At 36.4% G+C, this 27,686-nt stretch overlaps 1 protein-coding gene across 6 annotated transcripts; it reads left to right on the forward strand.

The window, feature by feature from the left end:
* The first annotated feature begins 727 nt into the window (after window positions 1-727).
* On the forward strand, window positions 728-24,959 carry LOC149536785 (glutathione hydrolase 2-like). 6 transcript variants are annotated; one of them, XM_089804161.1, is made up of 9 exons: window positions 728-827; window positions 1,429-1,495; window positions 12,481-12,649; window positions 13,954-14,306; window positions 15,098-15,616; window positions 15,987-16,222; window positions 16,482-16,746; window positions 24,163-24,300; window positions 24,419-24,959. In XM_089804161.1, exons 3-9 carry the CDS (start codon window positions 12,550-12,552, stop codon window positions 24,668-24,670), a joined length of 1,863 nt encoding a protein of 620 aa, XP_089660287.1. In that variant the 5' UTR covers window positions 728-827; window positions 1,429-1,495; window positions 12,481-12,549; the 3' UTR covers window positions 24,671-24,959. The 6 variants fall into 6 exon arrangements, with proteins under 6 accessions (XP_089660287.1, XP_089660288.1, XP_089660290.1 ...); XM_089804162.1 differs by lacking the exon at window positions 728-827 and adding an exon at window positions 1,081-1,180 and having other exon boundaries at window positions 1,435-1,495; XM_089804164.1 differs by lacking the exons at window positions 728-827; window positions 1,429-1,495 and adding an exon at window positions 10,653-12,354.
* Window positions 24,960-27,686: the final 2,727 nt, after the last annotated feature.

The following is a 27,686-nucleotide window of genomic DNA, read 5'->3' on the forward strand; positions in this document are numbered from 1 at the left end:
TGATGTTTAAACTGTCCTCATTGATCCTTTAGCCCTATTATCAATAACTTTTGAATTATAAAATTACATAGCTATTCAAAAGAGATGAGATTGTTTATCCACATGAAACTTTAGAAAATGCTCCCATAAATATAAAAGGAAAGCGATTGATCTTTCATACTAACAAAATAACAATTATAACAAAATTCATTTCCTCAATCGAATCTTCATTCGAGTCTTCATGTTCAAACCAAATGACTTTTTGTAAGGCTATTGAATTGAATATACAACTTATATAAACCACATGTCCATATAAATCAAAATTGTGCTCTTTGGGAGTAAGATATTAAATCGAACATTAGACCAATTTTAAGTTGGAAAATCACTCCGTCGCGAAGTATTATTAGAACTCTTCTACTACCTAGGTATCGTTGAAAAGTATGCGCATGAACCAAAAAAACTATTAATTTGTTACACCTATGACACAATATTTAAATTTTGAATAAATAACTAAGAAAATTGGTAATAAATGTAATATATAGCCTTTCTGGATCTTTGGAGAGAAAAATTATTCAACAAATATGGCCGTCCTGGATGATAAAATTGACATAAACCACAACAAAATGGATCTGACTGACCAGATGAATGAATCTAACCGGGATCTCTTTTGGCTAATGAATCTATTCAACGTCACGCAACCAAACTACTTTCCCAAAATTCTCCAGTCAAAAGAACAGAAGGGTCCGGTAAAACAAAAAATAGAGAAAGCTTTCATATTTAAAGAAATGTTTCAAGGAGCTGCGACAGCCGCAGAGTGAGATTTGTTGAAAATTGTTAAAATAAATCAGGTTGGATTTGTTAAGGCGTTTCAGATTTACCTTAAAAATTCAGTTTTGGAATTGAAAATCTAATTACGTATAAATTTCCCGTTCTGAGATTTCGTTCTGTCTTTCAGATTTCATAAAAAATGTTTGAAGAAAATTTTAACTTAAATTATAAGATTGAAGTTCGATTTTATTTATTCAGTTCAGTTTTTATACTTTGTAATATGAAATTTTGAATTTAACCAGAATTTACACATATTTGTTATTTGTCAAAAACATAGAGCATTCATATTTAAAGAAATGTTTGCTTGATTCCGTTTGAGGGAGACGCGGCAGCCGCTGAGTGAGATTAGTTGAAAATTGTTAAAATAAATCAGGTTGGATTTTTTTAAGGTGTTTCAGATTTACTTAAAAATTCAGCGTTGGAAATGAAAATCTAATTACGTATAAATCTCCCGTTCTGAGATTTTCTTTTGTCTTTCAGCTTTCAGAAAAAATGTTTGATGAAATTTTAAAATTAAATTTCAAGATTCAAGTTCAATTTTATTATTCAGTTCAATTTCTATACTTTGTAATATGAACTTTTGATTTTAACCAGAATTTATTCAAATTTGTTATTTCTCAGAAACAGAGAGCATTCATAAAAGAAACGTTTGCTTGATTCCGTTTGAGGAAGCTGCGGCAGCCGCTGAGTAAGATTTCTCGAACATTGTGAGATTGAATTTTTTTTTTAAAGGCGTTTCTGTTTTAGATGAAATTTAAAGTTCAAAAGAAAATCTATTTACTTCCGTCTTTCAGAAAATTTTCAATTTCAATTATAAAATTTAAGTTTTTTTTTTTTTTTTGATGAATAGTCCTTTTCAATTAATAAAATTTACTAAGATTACAATTCACAAAAAAGGAGCCGGAGGATATAGGATCACCCTACGAATGAGTTCGAACGGTCGAAGTCAGAATAAACAACATGGCCTCAGCCAGAAACTATAAACTATTCTTCAAAAAAAATCTTTTAACAACCTCAGGCTGTCAAGGCAGTACCAGCAGAGGGAGGAGGATCATCTTTATCAAGAAATCCCCACACATTAGTGGGATTGTGAGGCGGACTGGGAACGGTCCAGCTGTCAGCAGCATCAACAGGATCTGGGGTAGTCGCAGTCTCCGCATCCTTCTTGTCTGGCCGCGGAGGAGAAATTGCCAAGGCCAGCCGAGGAAACTTGCCAGAGTGCGCCCATCCAGGGGGATGAGCTGGAGACCGGCCAGAAGCCCGCCCAGTGGAGGGCGTCGGAGACCAGCCAGAACCACCACGTGGTGGGGAAGCGGAGCGACGCCTCCAACCGCCATGACCATCGTTGGGAGAGCAGTGGCAGTGACCCTGGGAGCGTGGCGTGTGTGAATGGCGGCCAGAGGACTGGCGTCGGGAACGACGATTGCGAGACGAGGAGGCATCGGCCGAGGCATCCGGAGGCACTGTGGCAATGGTGCAAGGAGCATTGCCCCAATGATTTAACAATTCCTGTAAGTGTGCAACCTCCAGGAAAATTTTATTAGCTTGCACCTGTATTTGCATAATGACATTGTTACAAATGCATGCCTTAGTGTAAATTGCAATGTTAACATCCAAAAAACTGTGAGTGAATAAAACTGCATTCCTATCTTTCCATAGAGAAAACAAAATTTCCATCCTGAAAGTATGCCAAATTTGAGAGAACTTTCGAGAAAATTTGGGGGAATCACCCAGCAGGATCATGTGCCATGAAAAAGGTTCGGGCCTAAAAGGCTTGAAAAAATCATGAATCCAGTGCCAATAATTCTAAGCACGCTTGCAAAACCAAAAAATATGCAAAAAGGACTCAGGTTGGCTACAAAAGGGGCATCTGGGATCAGGAACCCCAATGTGCTTGAGCCGAGGCCCTAGGGGAAGACCTTGGAAGGCAAGGCACCAAGCAAAGTATGTAATCTTAGGTTCTATAATGGCACTCCAAATGGTGTCGAGCCGTTTTCTCCATTGAGAAAGCGAAGAATGCAAATGCCACCATTGATTAAGCGTGTCCACCATCAGAAGGTGGGGCGAAAGCCATCTATATCCCATATTGGGCTTATAATTGGTAAATGGAGTGGCAGGAAACCACTTCCAATCATACCACCAAGGACGAACAGACTGAATCCCCACTTTATGAAGTAAGTGCACAGGGATGGAAGACAACAGAAGGTCATAAGTCTAGCGATCGGCACGAATAAGGCGGTATTGAACTTGCATATCCTCCCATGACCTGAAATTCATGGTGACTCTTGAAAAAATGTCCTTGGTAGTGCGGATGCCACGTTTAAAGAAACACAGAGCACTGGCACCTTGAGTCTTGGCAAGAGGAGTACCCTGGAAGGCAAACAGGGGAGACCACCAAATGTTTTGTTGATTTAAGGATAGCCCATTGCGAAACTCATCACTAGCCCAACGAAGCCAAGGTTTAACAGCTTCCCAGGCTTTCTAGATGCTCTTTATAACAAAAGAGCCCTGTATGACCATTGGTTCACGCATAGTGAGAAGGGTCTGAAAACCAATCCCCTTCCACGTCGGTCTGTTAGCAGGGAAGCCTGAAGAGATGCAATGCCTAACAAGAATTTTCCAGGCTTCATCTCCAGAAATAGCTCTGATAATCCATTTAGCACAAAGGGCAAGGCCCTGCTTCCGAGTGGAAAGCAGGCCGAGACCCCCAGATTCCCTTGGGAGACAACAGAAATCCCAAGCAACTTTGTGAAAACCATGATGGTCAGAACCAGAGGCCCAAAGAAAATCTCTGAGCAAACGTTCTAATTTGAGATAGGAAGCTTTGGAGGGAGCCCAACAAGAAGAATAATACACATGGGTGGCAGCCAAAATCTTAGAACAAATATGAAATTTACCAGCAAGAGAAAGTGGCTTAGTGATCCAATAATCAAGCTTTTTGCTAATCTTTGTAAGCACAACATTCCAAAGTTCCACAGGGAAGCCTAGAAAGCAAAGGGAATGCCACGAAAGCGGAAGATTTCTCCATGAGTAACCCATTGGAATTGGAATTGGCTGAGCCAAGGTGGAGCTGGCAAAAAAGATTGTCGGTAGTAGAGCGTTTTATGCCATTGAATGGCAGAGCCAGAGGCTTGACAAAAAGTGTCCAAACAATTTAAAGCATTTTTGATGTTTTCTTCATCTTCAAGAAGACTAAGAAAAGAATCATCAGCAAAATGACCATTGACTAACTGGGAGGAAGAATCAGGCAAGGAAATGCCACGGACCAGTCCTAAAGACACAAAGTGAGCAAGTAAATAACCAAAATCTTCAGTAGCAAGGACATAAAGCGCTGGAGCTAGCGGACAACCTTGTCTGATGGAACGAAAAAGTCCAAAAGCTTTAGATTGCGAATTATTGATGGTGATGCAAGCATTAGCGTCACCAAAGAGCATCTCCACGGATTGAAGAAAATTGGGACCAAAACCTAGAGCTTGAAGCATAGCCAAAATAAAAGGCCATTCAATGCGATCATAGGCTTTAGCAAAATCTATCTTTAAAAAGATAGCCTGCTACTTGGACTTATGAGCCCATTCCATACCTTCCTAGACAGCAATGATGTTGTCAAGAATATACCTGGATTTGATGAAGCCAGTTTGTTCAGGCCGCACAATTAGAGGAAGCATATGGTGGATTTTGAGAGAGAGCACCTTAACAATGATCTTATAAGACACATTCAGGAGGGTGATGGGCCTCCAGTTTCAGATGTCCTCAGGATCACCAGCTTTAGGTATGAATTTAATATTGCCTTTATTTATGATTGCTCCTAAGCTTTTAGAATGGTATGCTTCAAGATAGACTTTGTGCAGATCAGGACCAATTTGCTCTCAAAGATGTTTGTAAAATTCATAAGGAAACTCATCACACCCAGGGGATTTGTCATCTGCCATGGAGTAAACTGCCTCTTTAAGGTCTCGGAGGGAAAGAAGTTGCTCACAGAAAGCGCGTTGCTCAACCGGAGTAACAGTAATACACTTTCTGAGAGCCTCCTCCTGAGCAACCAAATGACCTTGCGAAGCAAAGACGTTCTCATAGTGAAGAACAAAAGCTTGCAGGATGTCAGGCAGACTGGAAAGAACATTAGTTCCCTATTTTATCTTTTTAATTCCAACATTGGTATGACGGGCTCGGAGAGCCTAGAAGAACTCCTTCAAGGCTTTGTCGCCAACCTCCAACCAGTGGAGACGAGCTTTGATTTGAGCTCCTCGAGCAGCATAGTTATCAGCAATTTTCTTTTCATGGCGAAGCTTGGCAAGCTGAATTTGAAGATCCACATCAAAGGGGTTGAAGGTGAGTGCTTCAGAGGCTTTTTTGAGGGCAAGGGTGTTGGCTTCATAATACCGTTTTCTAAAAATTGCCAGCTAACGCCTGTAGATGCGCAAAAATTGAGCCATCCTGGTAATGGCGTCATTCCACCATTGAATCCAACCTCGATGGGAATGTGGACATGGTTCCAAATTCCAGACACATTGTATGTGGGAGATGGTGGAAGCATGCAACAACACAGATGTGTTGAGGAAGAATTGAGACTTGGCCACTTTGGGGACAACTGTTTGCCAAAAAATGCCAAAATAAATGGGATAGTGGTCTGACAACATCACATCTGTCAGGGGAATGATAGGTAGATCATGATCTTCAGAAAAGGAAAAAAAAGATTGCGCCGAGATCATAGCACGATCAAGACGTTTCAATATGCAGTCAGGACTGGCTCGAAAATTGGACCAAGTGTGCTAGGCCCCACTATCATGACAGCGGCTAGTATTGGGATAAAAAAGGCCCAATTTATGACGCATGTAAAACCAGGCTTCTCTTTCCCTAGCTGTCTAACGGAAAGGCAGAATGCCATCTTTGTCAGAGGCCACTTCAACCATATTGAAGTCCCCACACAGGACCCAAGTAGCTGGCGACAAGTTGTCGACAAGCCAAACCCACATTTGTGCCCTTTCCACAACATCATTGGAGGCATAAACATTAATGACTCCAAAAGAATGATTGTTAATGGAAAGCAAAAGCCAAATAATACGGTGTGTGGGGTCATAACCGTGCGAGATAATAGCAGAATGAAGGCGAGGTGACAGGAGAGTAACTACACCACCTCGGCCAGCTTCATGCTGAGAAGAAAACATGACGCTATCTTGCCAAATGACGCGGCATGCAACAAAAGGCATGAAACCAGAAATCTTAACTTCTTGCAGGCAAATAAAACTAAATTCCCAAGTCTATGACGGGTATCCCGAACATAGAACTTTCTAAGGAGGTCTGTAAGACCTCGAACATTCCAAGAGAGGAAGTTCATGAGAACTCTTCCATATCATCCTCGTCCTTCAGAGAGGAGTAACTATTCTGCAAAAAGGTAGAAACCGGGTGGAAGTCAGACAGGAAATCCTCTGAACTTACAACCTACCGTTTTAGCCCTGATATCTCCGCACGTCCAGGAGGACTACGAGAACACCTTGTTGCTGGTGGTACTATGGAAGAGACTGCAAGAGGAGAATGAGCCCCAGCCAAGGACGAGGCCCTGGCGGCCACCTTAATCCCCTGCGAACCAGCAAGGTTTGAAACCTGCGAAACCGGAACAAGTGTAATGGAAGCCACTGGCGTCTCCATGCTAGCAGGCACTGACACTTCGGTGGAAGTAGGAGGAATCGCGGTAACTGCCGCATAGGATGGCTTGGGGACCAAAGGATTCAAGGCAAGCTTGCCATTGCACCCAACAGTAACCCATTCTTCTTTTTTTCCTTTGACCTGTTTGACAGGCTTCGCTTTAGGCTGGGGTTTGACCCTAGGCGTAGCCAAAGGGCAATCCCTGATCTTGTGTTCCGCAGACTGGCACCTATAACAGGTGTTAGGTAGGTTCAAGTAAAGCACCTTCTGTGAGAAGGTTTGAGCGCCAATCTGGATTTCCACAGAATCCTTGAGATCTTTAGAAAGATCAACTTCAATGCAAACACGCCGCTGAGGGCAAGCATTAAAAATTTTCTCTGGCTCCTTGGTAACAACTTTGCCAAGGGCTTGGGCAATAGACTCAATAAAAGGTCAACAGGGCAAGGGTAGACCTGGGAATTCGACCCAAACAGGAACCCTAAGCTTTTTTATCATCCGAGATAGAGAAGTCTCGGGACCATTTCTGAAAAACAAGCAGAGAGGAACGCATAGACCAAGGGCCGTTGGTAAAAACCGTGTCTGTTTGCGATGGGTTAGCAAAGCGAAATAAAAAAAACCTTTGGTAAGGTTTTGCACAACGTCAAGGCGGACTCCATGAGGAGTCCAGCTTTTGTTGACCCATTCTTTGAGCATAGCTTCAAGGGGAGTCCTACCAACAAAATACCCTATCAAGGTATGCTGTTCTAACCAGTCACATGCAGCATCAAATTCTTGCAAAGGAAGGACAATATTAGGATTACCTCGTGGAAGACCTTCGAGACAAACTTGCGCGGGCGTTTGTTCGGTGGCGGCGCCATGGCAGTCTGAAGTAGCAACGTGAACACCAGAAACAACTGGTTCACTGCTGGCCGGAGCCATTATATCCTAACCTAAAGCTCCCCCAGTAAATGCGGTATGACAAGTGCCGACAGAAGGGGAGTGCAAGCGAAGGGCCGTACGCAAAAAAAACTGTAAGTTCGCATGTAGCAAGAAAACCCTAGCAGAGCTAATCTTTTCCGAGCTAATCTTTTCCAAATCTAATGGGTACTTACCAAGGTCAATAGCAATGTTTTGAAGAGTTCTATTGCCCCTGTCATTCTTCTTTGAAAGAAAAACCTAGAAATCAACCAAAGCTGTATGTAGAACACAAACACCTCAAACTAAAATCAAGAATGTGAAGAGGAAACTAGGCACACAAACCCTACTAATAATGAAAATATTATGAAGTTCTCCACATCGATGCCTAGTTAGGGAATATAATATACATGGAGGGATGTGGCCAAAATACTACTAAGAAAAATTAGTAAACATAGAAAAAATTCTAATTTTTTCTATGAATTTTTTAAATTTAAAGAGACAGAAATTATTTGTTAAAATGTTTTAGATTGGCAGAATTAGAACAGAAAATATTTTACCGTCCTGAGTTTTGTTCCATCTTTGATTTAAATTTATTTTACTTCTTTTGATATATATTTATTTGATTTATTTTTAGAAGTATCACTTCAGGGTTTAACTATATACTACTTTGATAATCAGTAAAATGAATATAGATTTTATCTTAAAAAATAAATAAATAATTTATCAACAATTTATAATATGTTTCTTTAAAGCTATTGTGTAGTTTGATGATTAAAAAAAATTACACAATCAAGTTCAAGAATTTGTTGAAAATTACATCTTTTAATTTTTTAAATAAAAAGTTCTTTCACTAAAAGAAGGGAAATTTTTTTACTAAGACAAAAAAGAAACAAAAGAGATATCTCAACAAAGAGCTTTTGAGAGCCCTATCCCCTCAACAAGTTCATCAAACTCATGAGATAAATCATCAACAATATTCCACTCCTCCACACTAGCTAAAGCACATTTAATCAAGCAATCAATATCTTAAAATTGACACCCTCGAGCGCCTTTTTAGTGAGCAAGTTCATAACCACTTGAGAGTCGGTCTCACATATAATCCCACATAAACATCATTGCGATGAGACCACTTACCCACACCCATTGGGACCCCTCCCTACAGAGGAAACTTGAGACGGTTGCAAATACCAAGATCTCCAAGAGCTAAACCCCCATCAAGCACACACTTGGTCTGAATAGTTTCATGAAGAGAATGGTTAATCTTCTACCAAAATTGTTTGACCTCGATTTGAATATCGTGAAAGATCCTCCTATTCCTCTCCAACAAAACATGTCACAGAATAAATGGACCAATAGCCCAAGCAACCTAAAGAGTGGAGACTTTTGTGGGGGCACCCCTAAATGATCCTAGAATATTATTATATATATTTTGAATAAATAAAAAAAAGTATATATTTTATTCTAAATAAATATTTATTATTTATTATAAAAATAAAGATGTAAAGTTTTGACTAAAGTTATTTTGTTAATTTTTTAAATCTTTTTATAACCTTGATGAAATTCACATAAATCAAAGATTAAAAATAAATTACTATAATCTTATGATTTTTAAATTAAAAAAATTAAATATTCATAATCTTAATACCATCTTTTAACAATGACATGGCTATAATAGGTCAATAGTAAACAAAAGAAAAGTCACTAGCAAACAAAGTAGAGAAATGTTTCACAAGATTTATTTTTGTATTGAATTTAATGTATTTTTTATTTACACACAAAAAATTGATTTGTTTTTAATGACTTCAACTTTAATATATTTGTTGTTTTTTTTCTGCAATACTTTGTTTCATTTTGGTTGAGGAGAGGTTGTAGGAAGTGTCAAAGTAGAGTTGGGGGTGAGTTTCAATTATACATTTTCTTCACTTGCACATCAATGCTAAAGGATAGTCTAAAGCATTTAATAAAGACATAATGCATATATTTCATTTTAGTTGGGGGGAGGTTGTGAGGATTGTATTTCAATCTGTCTTATATTTTATTGTTGAGTTTGTTATTCAACCAATTCCTTTCAATTATACATTTCTTTCATTTGGACTTGAGTTTGTTATTCAACCAATTCCTTTCAATTATACATTTCTTTCATTTGGACATCAATGCTCAAGGATATTTTAAAGCATCTAATGATGACATATTGTTTTGACTTTCTGCAATAGACTAAAGTTAGCTTAGGTAGCAATAAACTTAATTTCATTCATAACCAAATTAAAATACTTCATGCATAAATAATTTAAAAAATATACAAAATAAATCTAAACATATCAATGGAAAAGATTAAGATTTATCTCAAAAGAAAACATTCCACATGCTATTCAAAATATTAGAATTAGATTTCAATAATATATCTAGAAATTACACCAAATATACTTCATTTTCAATATGTCCAAATAATTAAAATTCAAATTATGCAAAATTCATACCATTTAAAAACATTAAAAATTAAAAATTAAAAATTAAAAATTAAACACTAACAATTCTATCTCCCACCATTAATTGTGTGTCCACGAGACTTGCGACATTCTTTTGCTATGAAATGCTAACTCAGCTGGCTATTCCTTTCCGATTAGGGAAACCAAAAAATTAACTCAATATTAATTTTGGTTGTGATGTGAATATCAGGATTTAACTGTGTGATTTTTGAGTCAAACTCGATGACCCATGTTTCATGAGTAGTGATTCAACATGAATCCATCTCTCATGAGAATAAATGGAACACTTAGCATCACCTAGATCCAATGAGTGCTAAGTGTTCCATTTATTCTCATGAGAGATGGATTCATGTTGAATCACTACTCATGAAACATGGGTCATCGAGTTTGACTCAAAAATCACACAGTTAAATCCTGATATTCACATCACAATTTGACTAGCTGTGGAAATCATCTCCTACTTATCAATTAATTTTGGTACTCAAAATAATGGACTACTGATTTGTCAGAGGATATTGAAAACTTTGGACCAATAAAATATACCCACAACAATGTCGGAGCTTTTCGACAGAATATTATCTACACCATTGGTCCCACCGTTATTTGACGGCAAAAATGATGCGAGCCTAGATAACAGCCACAGGAATCTTGGTGTCCAAATAAAGGGAATCCGAAACCAGATTCTGTTTAACGTGACGCAACCAAATTAGTTCCCAACTGTAAGTCAAGAGAATATAAAAAATCAGAAAATAAAGAGATGGGACCAAGGTTCGTACCAACCAAATTATTCTTAAAGGAAAGAAATGCCTGGTTGATTCTGTTTCAGTGAGCTTCGGCAGCGGAGCAAGGTTTGTTGAAATTTGTGAAAATTTGAGATCGGAATATCAACTGGTGTGCTTCAGATGTAGCTGAAATTTATTGTGAAAAAGGAAATTGTTCTGTGTGTTGATCTGTTTGCTCTTACATAAAGAGTTTCAATCTTCAACTACGAATAATTATAAGAGATTATAGGCTTTAATAGATTTACGATGAAAAAGCATCTGGAAAAATTGTTGATATGAATTATAGGAATCTACGTTTCTGCTCATAATTTGTGAATCAATCTTGTATAAGCTTCAAATATACGGTATGAAACAGGCTACAGTGATAAATCGCATCCCAGGTAGAACTAAGTGGTTTACTCTTGAATGGACAGCATATACCAATAGACAGTAATAATATAAAATGAACCTTATCAGTAGAAATGAAAAATCAACTAAAACAGCATGAATAAAGAGTTAAAAATGTAGAGATTTTCAGTTATAAAAGCCCTAACAGGGATAAATCCTCAACTACAATGAACTCTATTTTATCCTGGAAGGTTTCAGTCCAGGTGTGAGGCGTTGAAGAACAATAGCTTTAAAGAAGGAAGCAGATTCCTAAATCTTGATGTTTGATTTATTTCCTCGTTTTGTTCATAGTGCATCTTACACGGTTTTTCATTTATACGGTATTTTTGACTCTCTATAGCAAACCTAGTTCCAATCTACGTCTCCTTTCTTTCTTTTATTTCTGGGAACCTGGAATCCACTTTTTGGGGGCTCGACCGTGGCTCGAACCTGGTCAACGTTAATAAACTCCCAGAGATTTACCGCAGATTAACCAGTCTTCACAACTTTCTCATATAATTTAAGATTCCTCTGCCTATCAGGAATGGCTTTATCCCGAAAATCTTATATGTAAAGCCTTGGGCCCCGAAATTCAGCGCAATACAGTAAAGATAATTATATTCTAATCTTACATTCGAGTAATTCTACCAGAGTGATAAAAAATAAATTAAAAACTAGCCTTCTAAAGTTATTGCTTCCAGAGTAATTCAATACTGAGAAATATTAGTTATATACCTTCAGTATCTCTTTTCGTCAACTGTTGTAATCATTCTTTCCATTAGAGACTATATTTTGATCTTAATTATCGAAATGTAACTCAATTTCTCTCACGATCATTTTTAGTATTCCAAAACAGCGCTTTTCCTGATTATTCCTGTATGGCATCTATCTTTGTCATACTAGATTAGTGTCGATTAGTTGCTATATGCCCATCTAATGTGTTCTGGGTTTTTCTGTTCTGTCAGCTTTCCAGCTCACTTGCTGAGCTAAACAGGCTTAAGTGCTGTACTCAGCCCACTTGACCTTTAATTTTGTGTTTATTTCTATCATTCCCTGGTTATATATTTATTGCTAATTTGAGATTCATAGCTTGGATGTGGCAGTGGCATGCTTCTGTTTTATAGCTTTAAGTAGTTCCCATTATGCAAATATACTTCTTGTTGTAAGTTATATTTCTCATGGTTAATCCTCAAAATTTATCTACTGATTTTTATTGCTTCGACAGAAATAAAAAATATGGCTTTTCTGAAACATATCCCATTCAGTGTTCCTCATTCTAATTTTGAGGAAAAAAGGAAAAAAAGAATTGCATGATTTGATTAATGTTAAAAAATCACATTACGATGCCAGGGATATTTTAATTTTAACAAAAGGTAAATGGTTAACTTATGAAGGAATCTCTGCAATAGAGTATGCTTGATCATTTATTATTGTTTGCTTCTATTTCATTTTTGAAGAAAGCAACCTTTGGTGATTCTTGCTCTAGTTTTCTCTTGCAGATCCTTGATTCAACAAATATGTCTCTCTTAGATCTGAAATTCTTTTAAGGAAAGATTAATTGTGTACAAATGGCCCAAGAGAGTTTGACAACATCACTTCTGAGCACTGGCGTGGAGTCTATTCCCAAGCATTCGCTGCATAGATCAGTTGCCAGAGCACTATTTGCATGTAAGCAACAGATTTCTTTTTTGTCTTTATTTCTTTGGAATTGTGTTATACATACGATGCTAATTTTTTTTCTCTGTTTGAAGTTAAATTTAGTTTTCTGGGTTAGCTACTTGTTGGATATCTGGCAATGTATAACTTCCTAACTCATATAGTTTGTTACTTTCATCATCCTGTATGATAACACACAGCCCCGTAAAATGTGAAAAAAAACTGGTTTGTTCACTGATAAAAATGGTTTGAAAATTTCAAATCTGTCCGATTGAGACAAGATTTTAATCATATTTTCCCATTTCTATATTGCCCTGTTCCACATCCCAACAAATGTATTTCATCAAGGCTTGTCAAGTGTTGGTATTCTTCAAGTGTCAGATCATAGTAGAGATCTCAACTTCTGTATGGGCACCATGGAATCTGTTGCTTTCGCTTTTTATTTCTCTTCCATGGTGTCAATGCACATTGCATTCTGCGCTCAGAGTTGGCTATTAGTAATTATTAATTTTCTCTTGGTCACTTTTGACATTTGGATCCATTTAAGAGATTCATTTCTATGCAGCTTCTTCTCTTAATTAACAGATTCTTGGCTTCCAGTGTACTTTGGATGTGACATATTCATGATGTCTGGGGATCTTTGTGGTGCTCTGCTCTATAAACAGGCATTTACTATTTTCTCTTACACTGGAAAGTGTATTATCACGTAGTCTCCATTCTTGTTACTTTTACATTCTACTGTATGATGGAATCTATACTCACATGGTCACACAGTCATTTCTATTTACAGGATGCATATACAAAATTGCTTTGAAAATGTGTTCCCTTTAAAACGGAATTTGGTCATCCAATCATTTGTTTTAGTTGATAATAATGAAGTATTGATGATTCTGTTCCCACATGGGTTTCCTTCATAGAATGAAAGTTGAAACAATATTCCAAGTCTTCAGTTCTGTAAGATGAAAGCAATATCATGTTCTAGTAATAGACAAATATCAGAGCAATATGACAAATATCAGAGCAATATTTGTGACTGAAAGCTCTTCCTTTCCAGCACCCTAACTTTTGGGGTGATATTTCATCTTGGATTTTAGAAGTTAATAAAATTGATATTTATGGTCAATATGCAATAATTTTGACTGCACTGGATCTCCATCTGCTCTTTCCTATCAATCCTTTTATTATCCTGTCAGGCAACATGACACAAAAATTGTCTTCGTAACACCATTGCCTCTTTTTCCAGTGCAACTGAGGATCTCTAGCTTAAAATTTATAATTTCATTTGAAGGTGCTAACTTTTACTTCCTCCATTGTAGTGCTTGCAGTGACAGTGATTGCTCTTGCTTGTATCTGGACGCTCTCAAATCCAAATTGCATCGGAGATTTTCTTGACACCAAAGGTTGGTTTCAAGAGGAGAAGTCTGAAGTTATAGGAGCAGAGCATGGAGTTGTTGCAGCAGATGATGAACGCTGTTCTGATATTGGGACTGATGTTCTTAGAGAAGGGGGTCATGCTGTGGATGCTGCTGTAGCAACTTCGTTGTGTCTTGGTGTAGTGAATCCAATGTCAAGTGGTCTAGGTGGAGGTGCTTTCATGATATTCAGATCTTCAAATGGGGATAGTCAAGCCTTTGACATGAGGGAAACTGCACCTCAAGCTGCTTCTGAGGTATAATGGCACACTTGCATAAGTTTATCCACTGTCGAATTCTGATCTTACAAAAGAAACCAGAAACATTTTCCCTGAAATGCAACTGTTGATTTTGATTATGATAGGATTTAATAGGAAAAAAATGTAGAACCTCAAAAGACCAAATCCATATTATATGCTTCATTAATTGAGTTTTCATCAAGTACATCAAACATTATTACAAATAACATTCTGAATACATATAACCTATCCTGGCATCATTTATCAGGACTAATTAATATAGCCTTGTGAACTAGGTGAAAATCACGTGGATATTCACATGGTTCAACTACGTAATTTGATGTAATTAGTATCTGCTATGTGTCAGTGTGTGCTCCAAGCCAGTTAAAAACTTGTGCAATTTTTGAACCACGTTTTTGACATGATAAAAATAAGCTTTTCTTATCTGAATATCCTCTCATTATGTGCAACTTCCAAGCCATTGTACTACACTATATTGTGGGTGTCCTGTGTGAAACTGCCTAAAAGTCCCACAAACTAGGAAGTTTTGTTTTCCACAAATTGCACCTTTGCTGCTATAGTACTTCATTATTCCCATTAAAGTGTTTGATGTGTTTTTTTTTAAATCTTTCCCTCATTTGATGAGAAATGCTAAAATATATAAGTATAATCTATTTATCCAACCTATATGTTTCTCTTGCACTCTTGTATCTAGTACAATAGTGTTCTTAAGTTTAAACATCCTCTTTTGAATATTTTATTTCATGTTCCAAATGTTCTAATATTTTTCTTCACACTTTTTAACTCAGGACATGTATGCCAAAAATCCTTCAGAAAAATATTTAGGTCCTCTCTCTATGGGTACACCGGGTGAACTCGCAGGCCTCCATCTAGCATGGACAAAGCATGGAAGATTACCTTGGAAGAGGCTTGTTCAGCCTGCCATAAAATTGGCATCTGAGGGCTTTGTTGTGATGCCTTATCTTGCCCGTGGCATGAAGAGCTCAGAACATAATATTATGGCAGACAAAGGTCTCCGAGACATTCTGGCAATCAATGGAAAGCTACTGAGTGCTGGTGATGTTTGTTATAACAAAAAGTTGGGCGAGACATTGCAAACAATTTCTGATTATGGACCAAGTGCCTTTTATAATGGCAGCATTGGGAAGAGTCTAGTAGCAGACGTACAGGAAGCAGGGGGAATACTTACTTTCAATGATTTGCAAAATTATAGAGTGGAAGTGAAAGATCCAATTTCAGCAGATGTCATGGGATATACAATTTTGGGAATGCCACCTGCATCTTCCGGAGCCGTAGGACTTATTCTGGTGAGTACATACATATTACCTCAGTTGCACAGTTCTTTCATAAGCCATCCACAACATTTAAATTTGAACATAGTTTAAGTCCTCCAAGCAATGAATCTGTATTAGTGAACTGACAATTCTGTAGATTGAAACACATTCATGCCAAGCTGTGCTACTAAAGTACATCCACAACTTTTGCATCTGGATAAGCCTTGCAAGTAATAAATCTACCTTAGTGTATACGTAATTTGGCAATACTTCACCCAGCAACCCATTCACATACAGCTGCTATGCTAAATAGTACGTCAATGAGTTTACTGTCACAAATCATGACATTGCTCTTTGATGGTTGTAAGCCAGCATTCTAAACCTCCATTGCTGATGGTAACAGACTCTCAATATACTTGCAAGTTATGGAGCAGCTGATGCGGTAAAGGATGTATTGGGTCTACACCGAACAGTCGAAACACTTAAACATATGTTTGCTGAGAGAATGAATCTTGGCGATCCAAAGTTTGTTAATATCACAGATGTGGTAGCTGACATGATTTCTCCACAGTTTGCTCAAAGTCTTAAAAAGAAAATATATGACAACACAACATTTCCACCAGAGTATTACGAATATAAGTAAGATCTTTTGTGAGTCAAATTGCTATTGTTTTTTTAGATTGATTGCTGATAGATCTTTTTAATTTGGCAGTTTGTATATATATGCTTCAGGTTGTCATAACTTTTACCGAACATCTGCTTCCAAGCCTTGACATGTCAAATATTTTTTAGTTCCCTTAAATAATGGCCAATATGTTGCGCAAAACAAACTTGAAGTGGTTTTACAGTCATTTCGATTTCAAATTTGCATGTGTTTGCTGGTTCTGTGTTTTTGCAGATACAGTCAACTTAGAGACCATGGTACAAGTCACTTTTGCATTGTTGACAGTGAAAGAAATGCAGTGTCAATGACAACCACAGTGAATTATTATTTTGGAGCTGGAATGCTTTCTCCATCTACTGGGATCGTGTTGAACAATGAAATGGATGATTTCTCCATACCAACAGATATCTCCCCAGATAAACTTCCACCTGCTCCATCAAATTTTGTCAGGCCTAATAAACGACCACTATCTTCAATGTCTCCTACAATTGTTCTTAAGGTATTTTCTATTGTACTCATTTTAGTGAAACATAAGGATTTCAGTTTTGAGGCCAATCACAAGCACTCCTGATTATTATTAGATGTTTTTATTCCATTACATCTTCTTGATAAGTCGAGCAGTTTCTTTTCATTTAGAAGAATTAGTTCCATAACCTTATTCAACCATGGCAAGGGGAGTATCTCTACACCAAAAATGTACAATCTTGCATTGAACAAGATAAACTCATGTAACAAGACAAATTCCAAAAGCCAAACCTGATCTTCAAGGGTTAATTCAAGATGGCCCTACCTATGTATCCCAATCTAGGAGTTAAAGGCACTATATTCAAAAGGCCTCATCCATAGTAATCCACATTTGGACCAATGAATATGTACATCACATGCATGCAAAGGTTTCACTCATGCAAAAATCACATATACACAATGTAGACAACTAAAACAATATGCACACAGTGGCTATCATTCCTTTTACTTGGGTCACTATAACAGAATCATTGAGTACAGCCAAGCCAAAGGAGAAACATTGATGTATCCCATATTGTATGGTGGGTTCCATGCTTCCCCAAATCAGTGTGAATTATGATCAGAAGCAAGCATCCATTACTAATCTTTGTCACCATTGGCAAGGTCACAAGTGTAGTAACATATAACCCATAAGGCCAATAATTAAAAAAAATTAGCCCACTAAGTCTCCAATTCATCTTATAACAGAATAAATATACTTACAATGTCATATGGTTTTACTTCCCCTGTGGCTTATGCTTGTACTGTCAATAGCCTAGATTGGTTTACCATTTATAACCTTGTGTTCCATCTTAGGTATATATGGAAGCACAACATTTCTTCTAATAGTTTGATACCAATAATTTCTTTTGAGATGGGTAGCTCTTGACATCTATCACTTGTATGCTACTGTTGAAGGCTAGCTAACCCAATGAAATCAAGTATCTCTTGACATCTATCACTTGCATGCTATTGGTGAGGTCAACTGACCCTTTTATACAACTGAATACTTCATTTCAGAAAGAACACTCCTCAACTTCTCTCATACTAGACAATGATAAGCTATCTATGTAAGTGGCTTGTATGTTTTACAATTTGGGTGATCAACTCAGAATAAGTGGGACAAACTAAACTAAGAGAAAAATTATCATTTACTCATGTCCTCGTAGAGCCCTTTTTTTGATCCTAGTTGTGATACCAAGACGTAAGCTCATGTATTGATCTCAATTTAGCGTTATGAATTTTAAGAAGTATCAAATGTTGATTTAAAACATATTGTCTGAAGGGTTTGCATCTTAGGCTACTTAATCCAATTATATTACTCTAAAGGGATCCATTAAACCACAGTCGAGAATATTGCGATAATATCTCTTGTAGCACGATATATCGCAAGTCAAACTCAAAGAAGATGTAATCTCTGTTTATATCACCAGTGAAGTTTTCATTTTTGTGCCCTGATATTTTCAGGAAAAAATGCAAGAATAGCGTAATATATTAGAGTTTAAATCGGCAGTAAAGTCAACAAATGCACAACAAAGCATTTTCGGGTTTTCGTGGTTAATAAAGGGACAAAAATCACAATGTTTATGCTCGTTTTGGTGTTGTTTTTTGGAGACGAAAAATGTTGGCTGACATGCTCAAACAGCATTATCATTCAACGTAAGGTATTCTTAGACGGGATTCTGACCTGCAACGCCTTATGCCACTCTTAGATCTGACCTTTGATGCCTTCAGACGCCATTCTAACTTTCAGACAACATCCATATGTATGTTGAAAACTTGATTATATTGCCCCAAAACAACAATCAAATATTGTGCCTGCATTTCCAATTGCTTAAAGTTCCTTTCATGCATTCGATGAACATTTTCCACTTGACTAATAAATGCCCACATACATCTGCACTTGGTAAATAAAACTAAGGGATTAACATTTAAAAATGTTTAATCATTTTGCAAGGTTTTCATTATTTAATTTGCATTGCAAAATTTTGAGACCACTAAGTATTCCTCAATAAAGCCAATTTATCAGAGTAAAAATTTAAGAGAACAGTTAAACTGAGAAAAGAAATTTGCATTGATGTCCATGGTTGACATAAAATAGTGAAAAGACATCAAATGTAATTCATAAGACATTTCTACCCTTACATAATCAATATCCATAAGTTAAAAATCAATCAACTTGATTGGAAATAACATCAAGATAAATTAAAAGAGGAGAAAGAAGTTGCAACCTATTTAAACTTTGGATAATCACACTTAAAACAAATAGCTATGCATTTAACTCAAAACTTTGAATAATATATGGTGGATATCTCAAATCAGTATATGTTCTACAAATTTTGTGTGTGTGTGTGTGTGTATGTGTGTATTTTTAAGAATATTTTGAAAAATTAATAAATTATATATCTCAAATGGTTGATAAAAGTGGCAATTTATTGTTGATTTTTTTGCTGGGTTTTGGTGATTCTGAGTTTTTCAAAAAATTTGGGCCAGCCAAGATATTGCCTAGTCCGAGTTTTTCAACCTTGCATTAAACTATACAATGGTCTTGGGGTCAAAATATCTCACAGAAGTAACACATTCAACCCACAACGGTTAGCCTCTATCTAGATAGGAATGCTTAAATACACACTCAAAGCAGTTTCAAAGGCCATTTACTTATTCAATTGTAATTTGGAAACACATTATATGAATGTGTGTACCCTCAAGCATAAAGCTTACCATACATAGATGATGGAAAAATACCCTTTCATATTTAGTACTGCTTACCATTCTGGCCCACAATGGGCAGTGTTGTCATATGGAACTCCATCACAGTCTCAGCACAAACCCAAGTACATAAATAGAAATAGACAGATTAATCATTAACAATTTCTCACCCATTAGATCACAATGGCTTAATCTAACATCATCATTAAATGAAAGTTAGTAGGTTTCCATAACTCACTCATAGCCAAGTCATGACTAAGTTTAACATGCCCTTATTTATTGGAAGAATAGACTTGAGTAGCTATTGAGAGTAACCTATACCCTGCTATACTTGTCACTGATCCAAAACCCAAGATCATTATGTTCAACACACAAACTCCAAATATTTTGTTCCAAACAAGTTTTTGGACAGGCTCACACATTCACATCAAAATAAATCATGATGATAGAGACTCTGCAAGTTAATTCAAGATTGGAGTCGATTTTGGAAAGCTTAACACCACAAAACTTTGAGTAGATAAGTTTGATAAATGGTCGATTATTACCTCTTTATTAGCTCATACCTATACAGTGGGGACATATTAATTGAAAGGATGATTTCACAACCCTTCACTACAAATTCTAACTTCTACATGAAGAACATAGAAAAGGGGGTGATGATCGTATATGGGAACAGGTCCAAGGCCTGGAGCTATTGGTGTTATGTCCCTTGTGGGGATATTACTAAATTTTGCCCTAAAACTGCAACTTTGATTAGAATATCAAATTAAGAACACTTGAAGAGTACAAATTTACCAATTGAAATGCGTTCTATGAGAGAAAACCTAGCATAGCTCCTGCACACAATATTAGTCAATGAAAATTGAGACTAATCGTAAGCCATTATATCTACTAATCATAAGTAAACACCATAATATCCATAAACATTTTTCATATTGAAATCCAAATAAGTCATTTCCTTTTCAGTTCCTATTATAGTCTCATTAGAAATTCATTGAAACATTTGCAAACTGCAGTCTCAAGGTTGGTCACCCTTGTACAGCAAAAGCATGGAAGGTGGGCCACCCTTTCATCTCTCAATTCACTTTGGAGGCTGGTTGTCTTCCTTGTTCAAGCCCAAGAGCATGGAAGGCTGGTCTTCCATTCCACCTCGTGGTCCACTGTCATGGAAGGTTGGCTGTCCATTCCATCCCGGCGTGGTGTACTTGATGAGACCTGAAGCCCAAGTGCACACTAAGCCCCTTGCCCCACAAGCATAACATTTATCTTGGGTTTGTGTACTTGATGGGATCTCAAGCCCAAGGGCACACTAAGCCCCTTGGCCCACGAGCATGACATTCATCTCAAGGTTGCATTCTTGGGTCTTGTGAGCTCGAAATGCTAGTCATCCTTTCTGTTGGTAATTCATTTCTCTGAATTTGAAAGGGACTATCATATGGATCTTCCCTTGCATGTTTATATTAGAAAAAACATTTAAATTACTCAATAATTCCTGCAGGTAATCTCTATTCCATGAACAAATATAAATAAATCTATATTTCTACTATGTATCAGCTTTATCTCTTAGTTAGCACTGTTGCCAATACTATTTCAGTTCTGAATTCAATTCTGTTTCTGCTGATTACTCAATAATCCCTGGAAGTAATCTCTATTCCATGATCAAATATGCATAGCTCTCTATTCCTACTTATGCATCAGCTTTATCTCTTAGCACTGCTGCCAATACTAATTCAGTTCTGAATTCAATTCTGTTTTTGCTTATTTTCATTGATCATTCCATTTTGATCCTTCATGGATGTCCTCTCCAAATTAAGGGATTTTCCTTTTATATCCTCCGCAGAGAGCTGAATGGTCACAACCATTTTTTTACCCATCTGTTTTCAAGAGACACAACTCTCCAAGTAGATTGATGCCCTTGAGTTCATTTAAATAATAGTTGATATTTATATTTTCTTTAAACTAGTCGCTGGCCCTTGCTATAATCTTAGTCAGCCCTTAAAATAAATTGCTGTCATTTTACTACCTTAGTAGGGGTTGGCCTAATAAATTTGGTTAATATTTAATTTGTGTTGCCTAAGTTTAATTCATTTACTTAGACTGTGATCTCAGGGGCATGACATCCTGGCTGGTAGACAATTTTGTGCATATGCAGCTCTTGTTCTTCATCATCAAACTCCAAAAAAATGTAGAAACACTGTATTTTCATCCATTAATGATGGCCTTTGAAGCTCCCTCGTTAATTGCCCACTCCACCATATTTCTCTGAAATTATTTTTTGCAGTAATGGATGTCTATACCTTCTTCAATAACATCACAGTCCCTATGTCTCTTCTCCTGACAACTTGCCTTCCTTCCATCCCGCTTATACTTTTGTAATTAACTTCCGACTTCATCTTTTGACTGGTTTTTATATTTAAATTTCCTATCCTGAGGGTTGCGACACATAGATGATTAGAGGGATGAGGACATTTCTACTTCAGAAGGGATGGTGATAAAGCAAGTGGAGACCCAGTTATATACTGTGCAACAAAGTGACTGATGCATTTCAAATTTGAATAGGTCCTACAGACCAGCTTGATCTTAAAAATGTTAAAAGTTAACGTCTTAATTTAAAAGAAATTCTTGTACCTGCCTTGAACTTATAGAATGTTAGGATTGGCATATTCATGAACAACTAATAAAAACTATTTACTGCTTTTGTTGAAGGTATAGAATTTCCTGTGAAATTGGTGATAATAAACCTAACTAGATGTTACCTTGTGCTGAGATGGAATCCAGAACATAGTTTAGAAAAACTCCTTCGCACCAGCTAGGTCTGCACAACGACTATAACCGAAATATAGAATAAAGGATATTGAATGTGATTGGAAGTCATCAATATGAGGAAACAAGACTAATCAATCCACCTGAGTTCTACTAGCTGCCACTAATGGTGTCACTATAGGAATGAAAATGATGCTTTTAGGATCTTTATATCAATTTTCTTACAGTATAAGCTTCAAATTTGCTCCGATTTTTATACGAGGGAACTAATTTGTTGTACTGAGAGCCTTCCTCATGGAAAAATCAGAGTACTTGATTTCCTCCCTCTTTTGCAGTTTTTAATTACCGGGCTGTTCAGAGTGGCCACTTATATGGTGGAGAAGCTCCTAGCTCTGCAAGGGACCATGGTGCATCTAGATCCAGCAACCAGAATACATGGATTTCTCCTGTCTTCATGATTCGTCATGATCAGACAGTATATAATCTTTTAGTTGGCTTTATCATCAAACTAAACATACACCAACTGAGCCTGGACAATTTCCTCTGCTTCAGATGTTATTTTCTATGCATTGTATATTGTGTTGTGTTACTAAATATTTCACTGGTTAGTGGTACGCCTTGCATGGTAGCAGAATTGTGGCTTACCTCCACTGCTCTGTTGGTTGCATGCAACGTTCCTCTGATTTTCCTTAGATAGCTGCAAGTCTTTGTCAGCTATCTTACACTTACACTGTATTTAGGTGTGTTTTCTTCCTTTTTCAATATGTTTTCTAGAAACCACTTATGCAGTCCCTATGATTTCATTAATTGCTTGACCTTACAATTCCATTAACCACTTTCTCTATCCCTGGGCATTGTTATTTTTCTTTCTCCCTTTCTCTCCAGACGCAACACTAAACAGGACTTTGTGTTTTCTTCTACTTAACATGTAAGACCAATCCTCAAGTATGATATCCATTAGGGAAATTCCTGTATACATTACCGAAACACACTTCATAGTTTAAAAGCAGTCATGTTGAATGTGTCACTTAACAGTACTCCATGTTCGAATTCCAGAAATAAAAGCTCTTTAAAGTTTATATCCTAGTCTATCTAGAAACATCTGCAATTGTATCCCAAGTCAGCTGGCTGCTAAAATGCATGATAGTTACTAGATAATGTTACAATGAATATGCACTAAAAACATAGATAAACTTCATAACATCTTTCTGTACCAGTAGACATATAAGTAAATTCATGGTGATCCATGTGCATCGACTTAATATTTAGTGATCATTTGTGTTAATGCCACTTCCATTGAAATTAAGAGACAGTTACAGCTCTCATTCTTCAAACTACATTACTCATATGTGCTCTGGATAAAATTTATAACATCTTTCTGTATCAATAGACATATAAGTTAATTCATGTGATGATCTTTGCCCGTCGAGCTAATATTTAGCAATCATTTGCGTTAATCCCTACTCTATAGAAATTAAGCTACAATTATAGCCCTCATTCTTCATACTGCATTAGTCATGTACTCTGCAGGCAACATCCATAGGTTAAATGCATATAGCATATATAAACCTTCAGAAAATCTTTTATATCTCTATTACCAGCATTTTTACTGCCCCTATGATGTCTGTAGTGACTTGCTTTTAACACTTAGCAAGTTCAATTTTCCACTTTTCTCGGGTGCTTCTTATGGCCCTAAGATATGCAATGATTGGCATTTGAACAGAAACAAACCATGCTTGATGTTGAAATTAATAATAGACATGCATACCAAGAAAATGCAGGACCTTTTAAATAGAGCGTTACAATGTATACAATTCATTTTCAGTGGTTTTCTTTACTAAAAGCGTGTGCTTTCTCACCCAAGAATGATCTACCATATAATAGCACAGATGTAAAGTGCATTTATTTACACTAATGAACCCCGATTGTATGCAACCAGGATGGACAATTGGCAGGGGTACTTGGCGGTAGTGGTGGACTGAATATAATTCCTGCTATTGTTCAAGTATTTTTGAACCATTTTGTTAAGGGGATGGAACCATTGGCTGCCGTGAAAGCTCCAAGAATCTATCACAGGGTATTCTTATTCGTTTTCCGATTATGATTAATTCCTAGAATGCGTTCTAAATTGCTGTATTTAGTCTATGATTCCATAAGGAAAGAACATAATTTTGGTCTGTGGTGTTGTGTGGCAGCTGATTCCAAACATTGTCAAGTACGAGAACTGGACTATTGTGGATGGAGAACACATTGAACTTTCACATAAGAATAAGGTGGGTTTAAGGAAGAGAGGTCATCAGCTGCAATCGATGTCCGGAGGTGCCATATGTCAACTAGTTGTGCAAAACCTACAAAACCCTATCAAGAAATCTGTTAATCAAGTTTTTTATGGGTTACTCACAGCTGTAAGTGACCCCAGGAAAGATGGTGCTCCAGATGGGTTTTAGGTTTATAAGTCCTTCCCGCGTATGTAATACACCTTGCCTGTATACGCATACAAAATTTCTCCATGTGCATTTAACCCGTTTGAGAATCGCTCAACTTAGACTTATATGAAACCCCTTTATCCGCTTAAGTCCCTGCACTGTTAGAACAGAGAAAAGCTTCATTCACCGGCCATTAGCTCTCAACGGAAGATCAATCTTACATCATTACCACATCTGTCCACAGCATTATCAATTTAAATGTTATTGTCTCATTTATTTTGAAAATAAATAAATTATATTTCTTCATAAATTTGTTTAGTGGGATTATTTCATTTTGGTAGAAAAAGGAAGAGTAGGAATGAAGAGTAGGTTATTCACAAAATAAGTTAGTGGGACTAAATCCAGTCCAGCCCACCCCATTTTCACCTGCTCAAATTGAGAGGGCTAAGGCAAGGGTCCCATGGAGGGGGCTTGGACTCTATATATAAGGAGTTGAAGGTCTCATGCTTTTTTTTTTTTTTTGGGCAAGAACCTATCTTTCATTTTCCCTCCAAAGTGAAATAATCCAATCAAAAACTCTAAAAAGAACAATTTATATTTTCATAAATTTAAAAGTTTAAGCTGATTTCATTTTCAAATTCATGGGACCACTCACTTCCTTGAATTTAACCACTTCCTTGAATTTATGAGCTAATTTTTTAAAACAGATTTATATTTAAAATTCATGGGACCGCTCCCCTTTAAATGTTTCTAAAAAAGCTCAGTGACACCTACTCTATTTTAAGCATATGGGTGCCCATGAGATCCCAACCTAAAAATTCGGGGCTCCTATTTTGTAGGAAAATATTCAAATTAAAGCTTTAGCCCTTTCTAAACAATTACCATGTAGCCACTTGCTCTACAAAAATAGAGCCCAAGCCCCTTCCATGGGACCCCTGCCTAAGGATTCTTGCAATTGAAAAAACAGTTATGTCATATTAGTAATTAGGAGGACGTCCAACCCAACACAAATATTATTTATTTTTAATTCGCTTGGCAGCCAAGTTAGTTTTCATGTGAATAGAATAGCACCCATATTATTAAATTTCAACTGGTGCTACTAGGCTTTGATGGTCACCTCTACCTGTCATATGATTTTTATGTGATGGTTTGGTCAGTTTTATGCATGTCATTTTACATTTTATAAAAATTATTAATTGTCAAAAATGTTAAAAAATACTATAAATTGATAATACATAAAAAAGATCTTAAATCAACTAACAAGTTGTTTACACTTGGATTATAAATTAATATGATATAAATAAATAACATAGAAGCAATATATTACATAAGTAAATTAGAAATATATGCAAAAATCTAGCTTTACTAAAAAAATTGAAATCTATATATTGTTTTTAAAAAGATTCTAAATTTATATTGAATATAAAATAAACAAAATAGAAACATATACATTATAAATTAGGAAACATTTATTTTGAAATATCTAAATAAATTTATGTTTTATCATAAATATTTATATTATAAAGTAAAATAGTATATTATTTATAATAAATTTTTACGGTTTATTAATATTTTAAACTATCATATTTACGGTTTCTTGAAAATATTGCATGTCAATCTATATAGTCTAAATAAAATTTAAGCCATCATATATGTTGTGATGTAGAGCTTAATCAGGCTCAGAGGTTTATCTGGCGTGGTTTTCCTCCAGATTATTTCTACTGGGGTTTGGGGGTAGCACCCCCAAGACGGGGTCAAGGGGCAATGCCCCAAGTGCAGTCCCTATCACAATACAAGGTGGGATCAAGGGGCAACGTGGGGGGTTTTCGGGGGCATCGCCCCCGAAGCTAAAAATGACCTTATATTGTAAAAGGCATAAGCTATTATTTTCCTAATATTCTAGCTCTAATTTTGTAAGTGACAAAAAGCTTGTATAAAAAGACTTAGGGTTAAGGATTTTCATAATGAGTGATGCGAAAATTGGTTCTTGCAATGGTATTGAGCTATAAGGGATTATAGATTGTAATAAGGTTGTATTCACTGGACAATAATAATATTGGATTTGTTGTTGGTGGACGTAGCCCAAGGATTGGGTGAACCATGTTAAATCTTGGTGTCTTATGTTTTCTTATATGCGATCTATTATTTTTTGATATTGGTTATATTTGTATGTAATTGTTATTTCTGTCTGAGGTTAATCCTAACAAGTGGTATTAGAGCCAGATGATTGTCGTTTTTTAAAGCTAGATTGTCGTCATTTTTTTTTAGCCAGACCATTGTCATTTTTTTTAGCAATCCTTTGCAAGAAAGTCTAACAGTTGAGTGGGAGTGATGACAGATGAGGGTAAGCTGAAGGCTGACAAGTTTAATGGACAAAACTTTCAGTTATGGAAGATGCAAATGGAGAACTATCTTTATCAGAAGGATTTATGGAAGTTGTTGGAAGGAAAAACTAAAAACCAAGGAACTATGACAAATGAGAAATGATAGATTTTAGATAGAAAGACACTTGGAAGCATTCGATTATGCTTAGCACCAACAGTGGCATTTAACATTACAAAAGTGAAGACGACATGAGAGTTGATGGAAACCTAACGAAACTATATGAAAAGCCCTTCGGTTCAAACAAGGTATTTCTCATGAAACATTTATTTTAATATAAAAATAACAGAAGGTGGATCTATTGTGGATCATTTAAATGAGTTTAATACTGTTACTAATCATTTATCTTTTGTGGGTATTAATTTTGATGAAGAAATTAAGACTCTCTTAATTTTGTGTTCTTTGCCTAAAAGTTGGAATGACTTGGTAATGGTTGTGAGTAATTATGTTTTTGGATCTAATACCCTTAAATATGATGATGTGATCAGTGTTATTTTGAGTGATGAAACTTGCAGGAAAACCTTAGGTGGATTTATATCAGGAAGTGCTTTGAATGCACAAAGCAGAGGCAGAATGACTGAGAGATGAAGTAATTCCAGAAATTGTGAGAAATCAAGAGAAAAGTAAAAGGGAAAGAGGTCTCAATCTAGAGGAC

The sequence above is a fragment of the Cupressus sempervirens genome, chromosome 10 (assembly GCF_028749045.1).
Source record: "Cupressus sempervirens isolate cs-2001-9-10 chromosome 10, ASM2874904v1, whole genome shotgun sequence".
In the NCBI taxonomy this organism is placed as follows: domain Eukaryota; kingdom Viridiplantae; phylum Streptophyta; class Pinopsida; order Cupressales; family Cupressaceae; genus Cupressus; species Cupressus sempervirens.

Coding starts and splice junctions, on each gene's coding strand:
- LOC149536785 (XM_089804161.1), top strand. CDS start 12,550: ATGGCCCAAGAGAGTTTGACAACATCACTTCTGAGCACTGGCGTGGAG. Junction 12,650..13,953: donor TGCCAGAGCACTATTTGCAT/GTAAGCAACAGA, acceptor CCTCCATTGTAG/TGCTTGCAGTGACAGTGATT. Junction 14,307..15,097: donor CACCTCAAGCTGCTTCTGAG/GTATAATGGCAC, acceptor TTTTTAACTCAG/GACATGTATGCCAAAAATCC.